The following is a 15,068-nucleotide window of genomic DNA, read 5'->3' as shown; positions in this document are numbered from 1 at the left end:
TTGGACGCCTATGTTTGACATGCATACAGGATTCCTATGCCACTCGGACTGTTTGTCCTTATACCCAGGTCCTGGTTAGTACAATTTTTCTCCTGTTTACTTCAGTTGCATTTCATCCTTTTATATCAGGAGACTGTACGCATGATTAGTGTTAGATGTTATTTCCCTACTTTGCATATCAGTTGTACCTGCTGAGTGTTGGACTCACCCCGCCTCCATTGTTGTTATTTTTTCCAGGTTGATGCTGTCAGGAGAGAGTTCTAGTTGCTGGTCCCCTGCAGACCACGAGGATTTATTGACCTTTTAGTTTTTCTTCTTATTTGACTATGTTTAGAATTGGTTTATTTTGATACTTGGATAATGTATGGATTGTATTTGTCGATGGATTTTTATTCGATATGTTTTACTACATACCTGCCTGGACGGTAGAAGAGATGAGTTTGTCGGATTTGTGTTTTATGAGTGTAGTGTAGGAAAAATAGGATTTGAGCTTGATGGGTGTAGTGGAGTAGGGTTGTTTTCGAGTCATCTTATTACTGCTCTGTTTGTCTACTATTAAACTGCGTGGGTGATTGTTTATTTACTGTTATTATTCCAGCCGCATGTGGCTGAGGTATATGGATATGTAGAAAGTTTCAGATTGTCCGTCGTACAGGGGAGATGCTGCCGAAATTTTTCGGACAGTGACTCCTCCGGGGCGTGACAGAGCCTCCCCCGAGTGAGCGTTTGTAACCCTTTTTCACGTGTAATCTTTTTAAGTATTAACTCATGATCGTCCGATCGGCAGCCTTTTATCTTCTTCTAGTACTTGTGACCCCGTGACTCCTATGATTGACCATGACAATTTTATCTAGCCGATTGAGCCGTTTCATTTTCCGAGTTGCATTATGATTCTACGAACTTCCGATCGACGATGAGTATTTTGAAGAATAGTCCCGAACAGTTGTCGTACTTTGAAGACTTGGAACTTTTTGAGTAGCTCGTATTCATGGTCGGTCGTTCATCATTCTCTCATTATAAGACCGGCGTTTGCCTGCTCATCAAGCTAAGGGTTTAAGGTCACTACTCGATCGTTGGGGAAGACGAGGGTTTAAGGTCGCCGCTTGACCGTTGGGGAAAACGAGAGTTTAAGGTCACATCTCGACCGTTGGAGAAGATTAGGTGAAGACTAGGGTTTAAGGTCGCCGCTCGACCGTTGACGTAGACTAGGGTTTAAGGTTGTCGCTCGACCGTTGACGTAGACTAGGCTTTAAGGTTGTCGCTCGACCGTTGACATAGACTAGGGTTTAAGGTCGCCGCTCAACCGTTGATGTAGTCTAGAGTTTAAGATCATCGCTCGACCGTTGACGTAGACGCATATCAAGATTGGCATTCTTCGCTTTTATTTAGGGATGTAAATGAACCAAACGGTTCACGAGCTATTTGGAGCTTGATTCGGTAAAAAGCTCATTCGAGTTCGTTTGTTTATCTTATCGAGTCGAGCTCGAGCTCGATAGTTTTATCGAGCCGAGCTCGAGTTTAAGGATATTCGGCTCGTGAGCTCGCGAATATGTTCGTTTATAGGCTCGCGAGCCAAAAAAATGAGCCTTAAATCGAGCCAAAAAATGAGCTCTAAAACGAGCAAAAAAAAAGGTTCTAAAACGAGCCTTAAAATGAGCAAAAAAATGAGCTATAAAACGAGCCAAAAACGAGCTCTAAACGAATCCGAAAATTAGGGGTGTAAATGAGCCAAGCCGCTCGTGAGCTATTCGAAGCTCGATTCGATAAAAGCTCGTTTGAGCTCGTTTAATTAGGCTCGATAAGATAAATAAACCAAGCTCAAGCTTCACAATATTCGACTCGTTAGCTAGTGAACATGTTCGTTAAGCTCACAAATCAATTTTTAAATAAAAATAATAATAGTTTTGATATTGAATTTATAAATTTTACACTCTACTTATGAAAAATATAGACAAATATATTAAATTTATTTATTAGAATAAAATTATAAATTTTAACAAGAATATTATATATTTTTTAAAATATATAATTTAGTTTTTAATGAATATTTAAATTTATAATGTATATTTATTAAGCTCGTTTAGGCTCGATAAAAGCTCGTGAGCCATGAATATATTCGTTAAATAAAGCTCGAGCTCGGCTCGATTATAAACGAGCCAAACTCAAACATCCAAGAGTTCGGCTCGGCTCGGCTTGATTACACCCCTACCGAAAATGAGTCCGAGCTCGCTTAACGAGTTAGGCTCGTTAACTTTGATAATCGAGCTAATAATGAGCCGAGCTCGAATTGTTCGCGAGTTTGATAATTCTAAAACGAGCCGAGCTCGAGCCTTGTGATAAAAGCTCTATTCGAGCTCGAGCCGAGCTTGAGCCCGAATATAACTTAAACGAGTCGAGCTCGAGCCTAATATTGTTCGACTCAGTTCGGCTCGTTTACATCCCTACTTTTATTCATATTTTGCCCTGCGTTCGTGAAACATACAAAAATACATGTATTCACTCGCGCACCCTCATCCGACCCTGTAGAGTTGGAGATGGTTCGCGCTCCACTCTCGAGTTGTCGTCCCCCCTCATCCTCTAAGCAGTAGGCACCTAAATGGAGCTTTTGCACGATCTTGAAAGGTCCCACCCATGGTGCTTCGAGCTTGGTGATGTCACTGACCGACTTCACTTTCTTCCAAACGAGATCGTCGACCTAGAAGGATCTAGGGATCACCCTCCAGTTGTAGTTCTGCTTTATTCATTGTCGGTACACCGTTAGCCAAACTGCTGCTTTCACCCGCATTCCATCCACCAAGTTGAGGTCCATGAGCCTCCGTTCGACGTTTCCTTCATCGTAGTACTGCATATGATCGAATTCGACTCCGACCTCCACAGGACGACTGCCTTGCCGCCGTATACCAAGTGGAAGGGAATTATGCCGGTCGCTTTTCTCGGGGTCGTACAAAGGGGCCACAACACATTGGGGAGCTCGTTGACCCAGTTGTCTCCAACGTGGTCGAGCCGAGTGTGTAGAACTTTGAGGATCTCCCGATTGGTGACTTCGACTTGTCCGTTGCCCTAGGGTTAGGCCACAGAGGTGAAGTCTTGTTAGATGCTATAACCTTCGTGTTGGGATCTAGCGCGCTAAACACGCGGAAGTGTAGCGGAAAAATACTAGATCCTCTTATCCAACAGATCCATGCAAAGGGAAGAAACATTTTTTGAAAATAATCTATACTAAGCTACATGATAGGATTATACCCTTGATGCGTGCACACGATCTCTCGACAACTCAGATCACAACACGATCTCACGTTCGCGCCTCTACGGTATCCACACGAACAAGCCTTGCATTCGTTTGTCTCACAAACTCAACAAGATTGGAGAGGAAAACACACAAGCACTACAAGAAAAATGTCATTCAACAACACTCAAACGACAACGGTTTTATACCAAACCGTTGTCTTTTTGCCTTTTAACAACGGTTTTAACAAAAATTGTTGTCTTTTAGTAATTTTTTTGGCCTATGACAACGGTTTTTAAAAACCGTTGTCAATTTATGTTTTTTTTAGGATACGACAATGGTTTTTAAAGGGAACGACAACAGTTTTTTAAAACTGTTGTCTATGTGCGCTTTTTTGGGATTACGACAACAGTTTTTAAAAACCGTTGTCTATTAAGTGTTGTTGAATGTGATTGTTTTTTCTTTCGTCACTTTTTCTCCTTCGTCATTTGTCTGTTTTACGCTTTGTTTTTTTCTGTCTCTTTCCCAAAACCCTACTCTTCGCCGCCTCCCTCCTCACCGCCCTCTTCGCCGCCTCCCTGCTCGCCGTCCTCTTCGTCGCCTCCTTCCTCGCCGCCCTCTTCGTCGCCTCAACTTTCGGCCTCGCCACCTCCTCCTCGCGGCCTCTACTTTCAGCCATCTTCACCGCCTCCTCCTCGTCGCCTCGACTTTCAGCCAGTTCCAACACAAGAAGGAAGAAGAAGGAAGGAGGAGGAGGAAGATGGAAATCCCTCTCCTGATTGTCTCACTGATCTTTCTCTGCTTCTTTTCCTCTGCTCTCTCATCTTCTGTGGTCACCTATTTACCTGGATTCCAAGGCCCCCTTCCCTTCTACTTAGAGACAGGGTCCAGATGTTGTTTCCCCCAACCTTAACTTTGCTCTGACCCCCATGAACCTCTGCTCTCGTTGGTGCAGGTACGTGGAGGTGGACCAGGACCACGGCGGTGAGTTTTTCTACTACTTCATCGAGTCGGAGAACAATCCGGCAGAGGACCCCCTGCTCCTCTGGCTGACCGGCGGGCCCAGGTGCTCTGCCTTCAGCAGATTAGTCTTCGAAATCGGTGGGTGAAATTTCCATGTTTGCTATGATTAGCTACTCTCGTTTCATAGTAGAAATCCATTTGCAGGCCCCTGAAATTTGTGACAGCCGAGTACAACGGGAGCTTGCCAAGCTTGGTCTACCATCCTTATTCCTAGACCAAGGTAACTTCTTCTTCTTGATCAGTAATTGAGGAAGCAATATGATACATGCTTTTGTCCTGTCTGTGTGAAAACATTCGTGCAGGTAGCCAACATTATCTTTGTAGATTCCCCGTTGGGTTCTGGATTCTCATACTCAAGAAAATATGAAGGGTATGATGCCAACGATACTATTTGGTCCGAACAGGCTTCTAAGTTTCTTTTACAGGTGGGAAAGATCATATATATTCCTGATGTAATTACTGTAAGTGCCTTAAAGATGTAATCTTTCACTTTTGCAGTGGCTTGTTGAGCACCCACAGTTCATCTCCAATCCCCTCTACATTGCTGGGGATTTATATGCTGGAAAAATTGTACCTATGGTGGCCAAAAGAATATTGGATGGTAACTCTACTTTTAATGTAAACTATTGATGAGGGTGTTAATTTACATGCCATTTTCATTTACTGTAATTCAGGTATTGATGAAGGGAAAGAACCATTACTTAACCTCCAGGTAAATTGCTTGAATTGATGGGCCACTGGCAATAAAGGGAAAGAATCTAATTTTGATCTTTAAATTATGTCATAGTTTATATGAAAGAAAAAACCTTGGCTTTCAGGGTTACTTGATTGGCAATCCATCCACGGGTGGAAAAGTCGATACCAATTCTAAAATACCTTATGCTCACAGCATGGGAATCATATTAGATGACTTCTTTGGGGTAATCTTAGTAGATCAACTAGGACGAATTTCTCAAAATGATCTTTGGTATCACTTCACGAATTGTTATTTAGTTATTATTTTTTTCCAATTAATTATATTTTGTTCTTTAAGATCATATAATTTATGTGTGTTCGCAGTTCACAAAAGCGGAGTACTCTCAAGAAGAAATTGATGAAGTGCGCTCTGAGATAGCCGAATGCATACAAGATCATATCTATGAATAGGTATATACATGAGTTCATCTTATTGCATTTGACAATAATAATATTCAGTTAAATTGAATACATGCTGCTTATACTTGATTGCACTTGATTTGGAGATATCTGTCTCTGAGTCCATTTACCAAATCCAATCGGCATGACTAAACTGCATACTTGATGCACCAACATCAAATACAAACCAATAACTTAATCCTTTGTCAAATATAAAAAATGATTAACCTTAATCCTTTGTCAAATATTTATACTGTATTTTGGTTTACATAACAAACTTTCTGGGGTTCTCAATTTTATAATGTAGATGTCTTTGTTTAGAAGGGTAATAATCTTGTTACTGCAGCATCTTTATGCTTTAGTTTTTTTTTGAGATATTGAAATATCATTCAATTGAGCAGGGGTATCTGTTGTTGGTTTAGTCAGTAATGTATTCCAAGCTAATTACAGTCCTGCAAAGGCAGGAGGGATTGGTCTCACCAAGACTGTTGCAAAAGAATACGCAAGCAAAAATATCAACGCAAGTGTGTTTTTTTTTTGTTGATTCCCTAACTACAACTTAATGTATGTCTAACGAGGCTTTTACCATGTATAGTAACTAACAGAGAAATTTAATGTTTGAGGTCCAAACTTTGATTGCATATATCACCCTGTAACATAAGTAATTCAATATTGGTAGGAAGAATCCATTTTTTAGATGCCTCCATTATTAATAGTGATGAAGGGGGTATTTTACATCAAATTGAGATGATTATGGCCAATTTTTTCTGGGGTTCTATCAGTTCCAATAGGAAGATTCACTGGATCTCTTGGAAAGATATTTGTAAACCTAAGCTAGAAGGAGGATTGGGAGTGAGAAGTTTATCTGAGGTGCCTAATGCATTTTCAGGGAAGATGTGGTGCAGATTCAGGGAGCAGAGAACACACTTGTCGAAATTTCTGTCTAGCATGTACTGTGGGTCAGTCTCTCCTGTGGTGGTTTTACTCAAAAACAAAGCTTCACATTGTTGGAAAAGGATGTTACAGATGAGAAACGTAGCAGAAGAGCAGATTAGATGGCGTTTAGGTGAAGATCATATTAATTTCTGGTTTGATACATTGTTAGATGCAGGTCCTTTGTTTAAGCTTTGTAATATGGTTGGAGATCCTGGTAGGTCTGTGTCTTCTATGTGGGATGAGCAGGGATGGGTTCTTCTTAAATTAAGAGAGGTGCTTACGCTTGATTTGGTTGTAAAAGCTCTTGATGTTTATATTCTGAGGGGAGAGCCTGACTTGCAGATCTGGAAATTATCTTTGGATGGAGCTTTCTCATCCAAGTCTGCATGGAGGTTAATTAGACAGACTCATCAAGTTGACGGGATTTGGTTAGTTGTGTGAAGCAAGTTACTGTCTCCAAAAATTTCAGTTTTTTCTTGAGGGTTTTTGAACACTAAGTTGCTGGCGGATTATCTCGCTAACAAAGCAGTTGAACCCATAGTAGATGGAGTTTCGCTAGACTTCAAATTGGATAGAATTTTTTTTGGTATATGTAAAGTTGATAGGTTTGGTTTACCATACTTAAGAGTTACTTGTAAATCCATATAGCTGGTCTTTTAAGACATACTACTCTTTGAGTTTTTGTAAAACTGAAATTTACAAGAGATCCATTTTTTATGCCATTTACTTCTGGGAAATGACTTAACTTGCAATCATATGCTATTTACCTCAGGGAAAAGATAATGACCCCGTTTCTGTGAAAGGAGAAGAAAAGAGAAGCTAGGAGGGAGGAGAAACCAGAAAAGGCTGCAGTTTAGAAGATGCACAGGTAGAGAAGACGTGCTCCAACAAAACATGATATTTTGGACTTTATATATATGTGTGATATATATAAACTTTTGGCTGTGTAAACTTTTGTGATGTTTGAATGTTGATGTTTGGTACTTTAATGATGTTAGGATGATGATGTTTGGTACTTTAATGAAATTTGCATTGTAAATATTGATTATGTAGGTTTTTTATCAATGAAATTTGCACTGGATGAAATTTGCATTGGATGATGATGTTTTTTATTGTCAAAATGTTGTATATTGTACCCAAAGACATCAGTTTAAATATGTCAAACTGTTGTCAATGGAGTTAAAAGACAACAGTGACAAACTGATGTTAATTAACATTGTTCGCTAAAAGACAACGGTTTTTAACCGTTGTCAAACCGATGTCATTTGCAAAAAAGACAACGGTTTTTAGCCGTTGTCGTATACAGTTCAAAACTGTTGTTGAAGAGCCTAGGCATACGCTCAAAGACAACGGTGAAAAACTGTTGTCTTTGAAGGAAAAGACAACAGTTTTTCACCGTTGCAAAAATGTTGTCTTTGCCTATAAAGACAACGGTTAAAAACCGTTGTCTTTGGGCACCCCTTTTAACAACACGGCCTTTAACAACAGTTCAAAATGGGCTACGACAACGGTGAAAAACCGTTGTTGTTAGGCTTTTTTCTTGTAGTGAAGGTTGTGCTAGCAACCTCAAGATGTGTTTCGGCCAAGATAGGGAAGGAGGAAGAAGAAGAATCAAAGAGGTTTTTTACCTTCTCATCTAATGAAAACATATAAAAAATATCATCCAAAATGATATTTATATCCATCCCATAGTATACCAAGAGTCTCCATCCTTTCATCTTCTAATCCAATGCCTCAAAATCAACCATTCAATCCAATGGTTCAATTTTGACTATTCAACTTCCTTTGTGAACTCAAGTTCACCCAATGAGTCTAACCCATTAATTCCCATGCAATTGAACTCAATCCAACAATTGGATCTATTTGAGTCTAACTCAATGAGTCAAATTCGGATTACACTTAATCCAAATGATCCATCATATGAACCCATCTCCAAATCTACTTGTTCTTTGTGTGCGACCCTCTAGGTTCTCGTAACATTGACAATGTACCCAAATCAACATTTAGATACATAAGCAATGAGTTACATCTAGCAAGACATCATTGCTACTCAAGTGATGAGAAAGTCGAGATCCGACCTAACCTGTCCACGATTATCATCTTGTATGACTTGGTCCCTCTATCCTTAATATCTAGATTGATCAATGAGGTATAGACTGTGTCATCCTCTTATTAATCTTTGTGTTTCTTGATCTACAAGTAGACACACTTAATCAAATAAGCTCAATATCTCATATTGACTCATTTACGCATGACCATGCTTTCTTGTGTCATACTAATCAAGGGGTCCACAGATATCGCTTTCGTCATGTGGAAGGGAAAGATCCCATCTACATCACTTACATCCCTCCGCATAATTTATTGTATACCAGTGATCGACTTTATAGTCCACCCCATTACGGGTGACGTTTGACGATATCAATGTATACAACTCCTTATGTAGGGAATCGTAGTGACTTCAGGTCTAAGGACTATTCATACCAATAGTCACATGAGAATGTTTATGGCACTCATATAACGATCTATGAAACATTCTCATGGCGAGTCATTTAGTTTATATTCTCTAATATATACCCATGTGTCAACCTGATATATCATATCCATGGCTTGTGAGATCAAGTCATCCGTTGACCTACATGCTAGTCTCAATGCATTAATATTGTCCTTGTATATTAATGTTCGACTAGAAATAGTTTAGAGTAGCGTTCTCTACAATATCTCACTATCAATTCAACAAATTGATATATTGCAGATTAGAACCTTCTACTCTACGACATTATTATACTTATTCAATCGACACTGAACTGAAATAAATATAATAACTATAACCTTTGTATTTTATTAATAGTGATATATGATACAAAATATGCCCTTTACAATCATCTCATAATTGGTACTAGGGTAATACTAACACTTCGCACCACTCTCTGAGCCTCTGACCGACAAACTGTCTCCCATTATCAGATACAAGTCGGCGTGGGATGCCGAACCAGCATATGATGTTCTGTCAAAAAAACTTAATAAACATAAAAATAGGTGATGTATCTTGGAAGTGGCTTGTGTGGCCAATGCTCTAGTGCCGAATCTAGATCTTGTGAACGGAAGGGATATTGAACTGTAGTTGGAGTTGCGGTTCTGTACCTCTCATATATATGGTCTATTAAGCCTCATAACAAAGGTTTGATGGGTCATTGACGACCATAGATTTAGAAGAGGGAATAAGGACAAGGCAAAAGGGTTGAAAACAGAAGAAGGGATGATGAACTTTTTGTGATATAATCTCTCCCCATTAGAGTGCAGCAATGACAAGTTATGAAACGACATATTGATCTTCGTGATGGTTTAAGCACAACTGTCGGATGTCGAGACCAAATAGGCAGCAACATACCACCTTTATCAGATCCACAATTGCATTAACAATAACACCACCACACACTTTCACAATTAAATTAGGTAAGGTTCTCTTGCGACTTGAGATGGATACCATATGTCGTCCATTAATGAGACGGTACGACACGCCAATCATGAGGATGATAAGTGATCTTTCATATCGTGTTCATTAATTGTGATGCCTTATCTCTCTGACAACCAAAACCTGGCTAGCCGTCCAAATGAAATGCCAACACCTCGACCCAACATCTTGAAAAGATAAGCTCTGAAGATAGATGATAACTCAGTACAGTCCAATCAATCGGACTGCATCTCCTTCAACTAGACTTGAAGAGAAAGCTTGTGATGTAGCGAAATCTTACAGTCCCCACGTGCTCCATGTGGTCAAAAGACATGCTAAGCTACTAGTCAAAGTAAAGTAGGTCAAACTTGACCCAAAAGGGATCAGACTCAGTCCAAATGAGATAAAGGGTCTGATCGAACCTACTCAGCACACTCATCCCAAGGAATAGAATTTGCTTGGATATAAGACAAATACTAAGACTTGACTTCAGTCGTTGACATCGTCTCTTCCTCAGTCTCAAATCACGACATCATCCATGTCTCAACATCTGATCCTGATATCCTCCATGCCTAAGTCTCAGTTGTCAACATCGTTCCCGCTTCGGACTCAGTCATTGACATCATCCATGTCTCGTTTTTGGATCCTGACATCATCCAGGCCTTAGTCTTAGTCGCCAACATCGCTCGACCTCAGTCGCTGACATCATCTATGTCTCAACCTTGAATCCAACATCATCCATATCTTAGTTTCATATCTTGACATATCCCTCAGCTTCAGTTGCTGATATCCCTTATATCTCAGTCTCAGATCTCGACATTATCCCTTACCTCAGTCGTCGACATCCTCCATGCCTTAGTATCAGATCTCGCATCATACCTGGTTTGACCTCAGTTGCCGACATCATACTTGCTTCAGCCTCAGTCGTCGATGTTATCCTCAACTTAGCCCGAGCCATCGACTCTGTTTAGAACTTGACCTCATATCCCAACATCCTCCTTGTCTCGACTTCTGTCACTGACTTCGTTTATCCTCAAGGTCACTTAACATCGACCTCATTTTTTCATCCTCAAATCAAGCTCACCCTTTATGTTGGCCCATTGAAATGTGTATGGCACATGTGGATAAGGGAGTAGCATAACTATCTGAATGATGAAATCATTTTTCTTGATAGATGCAGACAACAACTATAAATATTTAAAAACATGTGGCACCGAGTGAATGAAGAAATAATTTTGTGGTTGTTAGATCTGATCTCTTAGTTTCCCAACTTCAGACACATTTAGTGAATGGAGAAACAACTAATGATTGTCGGATCTAACCCCCTCATTGACTCATATGAAGATTATGAAGTAGAATGCAATGTCTAACTTGAAGATCCTCTTCTGATTGGTGTATAAACCCTAAAGAAGATAAGTGCAAAGGTTTTCGGACTCTCTGAGGCTCCATCCTCTTTTGATAGGTATATAAACTCTAGAGTGTTGAACCGACTTGTCAAAATTACTCTATGACATTATTCTCTCTATTGAAGTATCATCAAGTTCATCATCCTTTTTATCGATGATCTATAAAGAGCGCGCTCATCAATTCAATTCATTGACAGATGACTTGGTCATCCATCATATTTGGCCGAAACCATAGAAAAAGGACATCTATCTTTTATATAAAAAAATTAAATTATATTAATATATTATTACGGTATTTTGGAAAGTTAGATACTTAGATGTGCTCTTTGTTTAATGTCATTATTTCTCACAGTGAGAACGTGGGCCATTTTGTGTGCAGTAGTCGCCCTTATTGTGGGCCGGCCATTTATCTATGATCTTTTTGGTTTAAATATTGGCCCATTTGCTATTCCACGTGACTAAATTTCAATACTTTTCCCCAGAGTCTTGAGCAAGACAGCAAACAGATCTTTGGCCGTTCGTTGACGTAATTTGTATTTGGTGCACCTACGAACTTATCATTTGTGATAGGATAACACTAAGTTTCGTGTCCTAGGTGATGCAGCAGAGTTCTGGACCTTATCGGTTAGGGCCAACTGAGCTCTAGGGCGGCCAAGCTTCCACTCGCAACAATCGCAGGCACAAACACCACCGTCACGATGCTTCTCCACTCTCGCCTCCTCCTTCCTATCGTTTCCGGCTACCCTCCTCCCTCTCGATCCTTTCGTTTCCTCCTCTCCGCCAGGAAAAGGGCTCCCTCTCCCTTCCTTCCCCGCTCTTGTTCCTTCTCCACCAAAGCGCAGGTCGCCGTGTCCGCACCCTTGGAAATTGACTCCCCGATCTCGCCCCGAATCGTAGAAGAGGGTGGAGAGGTTCCCCAGGTACAGATACCATTCGACAGGCTCTTCGTTCCGCCGGGAGTGGACCGTGCCGGAGCCGCCGCCGCTGCTAGTGCAAGGGTGCTCCGAGGATCTAACATCGTGCTGGGTCCTTACGCCCATGACGCTCAGATCTCCACCGCTGATTTCGTCAAAAGCAGTACCAAGACCGAGGACTGCCCCTCCGATGGCCTCCCAGAGTTTGCCCTAGTCGGACGCTCAAACGTTGGCAAGTCGTCCCTTCTTAATTCCATTGTCAGGCGGAAGCGCCTCGCGCTCACCTCCAAGAAGCCCGGTATGCTATTCGTTGATGTTACTTCTTTGCGACGTGTTACTTGGGTCTCGGAGTTGGGATTTTTTTCTTTCTTTCAGAGTTTAAACAACAATAGTCGTGCATTATATTTTATTTGATTGGAATTTATATCATATCGATTTCATACTCTCATGACTATAAAGTTTCCTTTCTCCAGATCTATTACGTCAATTGGACTATTGGAGTGACTTACAGAGATTTTTTTTTCCGTTCTCCCTCTACCCCTCGCTCCTCCAATCCTAACTAAGTACAATCTTGTTTTATTTCAGGAAAAACTCAGTGCATTAATCATTTTCGCATAAATGATTCTTGGTTTCTGGTGGATCTGCCTGGTTATGGGTAATGTCTCTAATAAAGCCGTCTCTTTTTTATTACAAACCTCATACACTCATACTATTGTGTTCAGAATCGTCTTTGCTGGCTGTGTAACCTTCGTTTATTTATATGAATTCAGATACAATATTACTTTTTTCATTATTTTTGGTGACTTGAATTTTCGGTTTCCAAACATTTAAGATTTGAAGCCCAACTGGTCAAGATAACAACTTCAAATTTGCTTTTTGTTTTTAACAATGCTATCAGAATGACAAATAAGTGGTAATATATCCATTTTCTCATGTGAGAAACTTTCTACCTAATCTAGATACCAACATGATATCAATTTGTTAAAATTTAGCTCATGGTTCTATAGTGGTTTTACCTGTGATGAGCACTTGCAGTTTCTAATTCTCGAGACATTTTAGAGCAGATATGCTGCTGCACCACAGGAACTGCGGGTTAACTGGAATGAATTTACCAAAAGCTACTTTCTTGATCGGGCAACATTAGTATCCGTCTTCTTACTTATAGATGCCAGCATCCCGGCTAAGAAGATTGATCTTGAATATGCTAGTTGGCTGGGACAAAACCAGGTAAAGTTTTATGATTCACCAATTGTTGGTTTCTCAATTTCTTCTTAGTTGGCCTCTTCTTGATGTGGGTTTGATAGATAGAGCTCTTTGTATTCTAACCAATTCACGCTTTATGATGCATTGGGTTCTAAATGCAACAAGAGTCATCAATAGCACCATTAGTGATGCCTTGAAACAATCCTTACATATTTACTTACAAGTTCTTCTGGAGACCAAACAACTAACCGCCACTCATATATATAACATCTTGTTTCCTTTTTGTTGTTTTCTTTTGTCCAATAACTATATTTTTTGTTTTTCATGTCTCATCGCTTATGGAAAACAGTTTGTGGAAGAATAACCATTATTTTCTACTCAATATCTGATTTCCATCTTGCTGTTGTTAAGTTTCTGCTAATTCAGTGTCTTTATATGGCCTACCAAGATGTTGTATTCTAACTCAATTTATCGATGACGGCATGGAGTTGCGTCCTGACATACCGAACAATTGTGACATCTCTCATTCCCATTTATTTGTAGGCATATCAATAATGCAATGTGTTGTCTCTTCAAGGACTTTTAATTGCAGCCTGATGTGTCTTTGTTTGTAGACACCTAGATAAATTATGTTTGGTTGTATTTATACAACAAGTTTGCATCAAGGGATTCTGAGTTGGTTAATTACTTAAAACAGATGGCATCCTTTTCATGATTTTAACTTGGCACCTTTTTTCTCATGGACCTGTCAGATCCCCATGACAATTATCTTCACAAAGTGCGACAAGCGTAAAAAGAAGAAGAGTGGTGGTAAAAGACCTGAAGAACATGTAGAAGACTTTCAAAAACTGATAAGTGAGTACTTCCAGGAAGCACCACCTTGGATAATGACTAGTAGTGTGACCAACCAAGGTCGGGATGAGATATTATTGCACATGGCTCAGTTGAGAAACTATTGGCTTAAGCACTAGGATAAGGTCCGGTGTGGCACCGTCTAATGTTGTTCAGGACCACAACAAGAGAATTAAAAGAAAATTCAAAGGTATTTAGATATTTATCTCTCCATCCTACAGGCTCTTCCTGTGGTCCTCAAACCTACCTCTCAAGATAATGGAATTGGCTCTGGCCCTACAGATTGGCACTCAGAAATTGCTTTACTCGGTTGTTATTCGCCGAGTCGAGACCCACATCGCTATGGTATCTGCTTTTCATACAGAAATGGCTGTACAAAGTTGATACAAAATATTTTCAGCATCTCGCTTCTGTAACATCATTTTTGCATTAGCTCACCCGATACTAACGTGTTTATGTGTGTACCTGGAAAATACTGAAAGATATTTACTTAATCGTGGATTCACTATATAGATAATTCTTAGGATCATACAAAGAGCGTGAGGATTATAAATGATGCTGTAAGAAATCATTGCCGTGTACTTGCAATCTCAGGGATGATGTCTGATATGATAGTAAATGATAAACAAGGGATGCGTTGTGTTATCATATCCCCATTTTCTGCTCCAAATCCAGTGGACCACCCTGCTTCTCCTCACGGTAGGATCTTCATGATCAAAATTCCTCACTGTTTTCCTTTTTCTCCGAACAGTTAATGATTCGTTGCACTTGTCTGTTCAGGTTACAAATTAAATGCTTGGATTACGACCTGTCGATTAGCCATCACTCACTCCCCAATCAAATGGCCCACACACTAATTATTTCATGTAGGCCGTGCCCCCCACTCTTTATAGGCCTAAAGGGCCCCTATCCTGTTCTTGCTC

At 40.1% G+C, this 15,068-nt stretch overlaps 1 protein-coding gene and 1 pseudogene across 1 annotated transcript; both read left to right on the top strand.

Annotated features, from left to right (window-relative positions):
* Window positions 1-3,981: 3,981 nt before the first annotated feature.
* On the top strand, window positions 3,982-6,760 carry LOC122031661 (annotated as a pseudogene).
* A 5,033-nt stretch (window positions 6,761-11,793) lies between these two features.
* On the top strand, window positions 11,794-14,655 carry LOC122031784 (GTP-binding protein At2g22870-like). The gene is made up of 4 exons (XM_042590924.1): window positions 11,794-12,388; window positions 12,676-12,745; window positions 13,155-13,317; window positions 14,046-14,655. Exons 1-4 carry the CDS (start codon window positions 11,875-11,877, stop codon window positions 14,262-14,264), a joined length of 966 nt encoding a protein of 321 aa, XP_042446858.1. The 5' UTR covers window positions 11,794-11,874; the 3' UTR covers window positions 14,265-14,655.
* Window positions 14,656-15,068: the final 413 nt, after the last annotated feature.

This window comes from Zingiber officinale, chromosome 11A, assembly GCF_018446385.1.
Source record: "Zingiber officinale cultivar Zhangliang chromosome 11A, Zo_v1.1, whole genome shotgun sequence".
Taxonomy (NCBI): Eukaryota; Viridiplantae; Streptophyta; class Magnoliopsida; order Zingiberales; family Zingiberaceae; genus Zingiber; species Zingiber officinale.
Note: the sequence above shows the minus strand (reverse complement) of the source record. Positions and strands in the feature narration are given on the sequence as shown.

Excerpts from the sequence above, each read along its gene's own strand:
- LOC122031784 (XM_042590924.1), top strand. The coding sequence starts at position 11,875 with ATGCTTCTCCACTCTCGCCTCCTCCTTCCTATCGTTTCCGGCTACCCT. Across the intron at positions 12,389-12,675 it reads GCTCACCTCCAAGAAGCCCG|GAAAAACTCAGTGCATTAAT; the intron begins GTATGCTATTCG and ends GTTTTATTTCAG. Across the intron at positions 13,318-14,045 it reads GTTGGCTGGGACAAAACCAG|ATCCCCATGACAATTATCTT; the intron begins GTAAAGTTTTAT and ends TGGACCTGTCAG.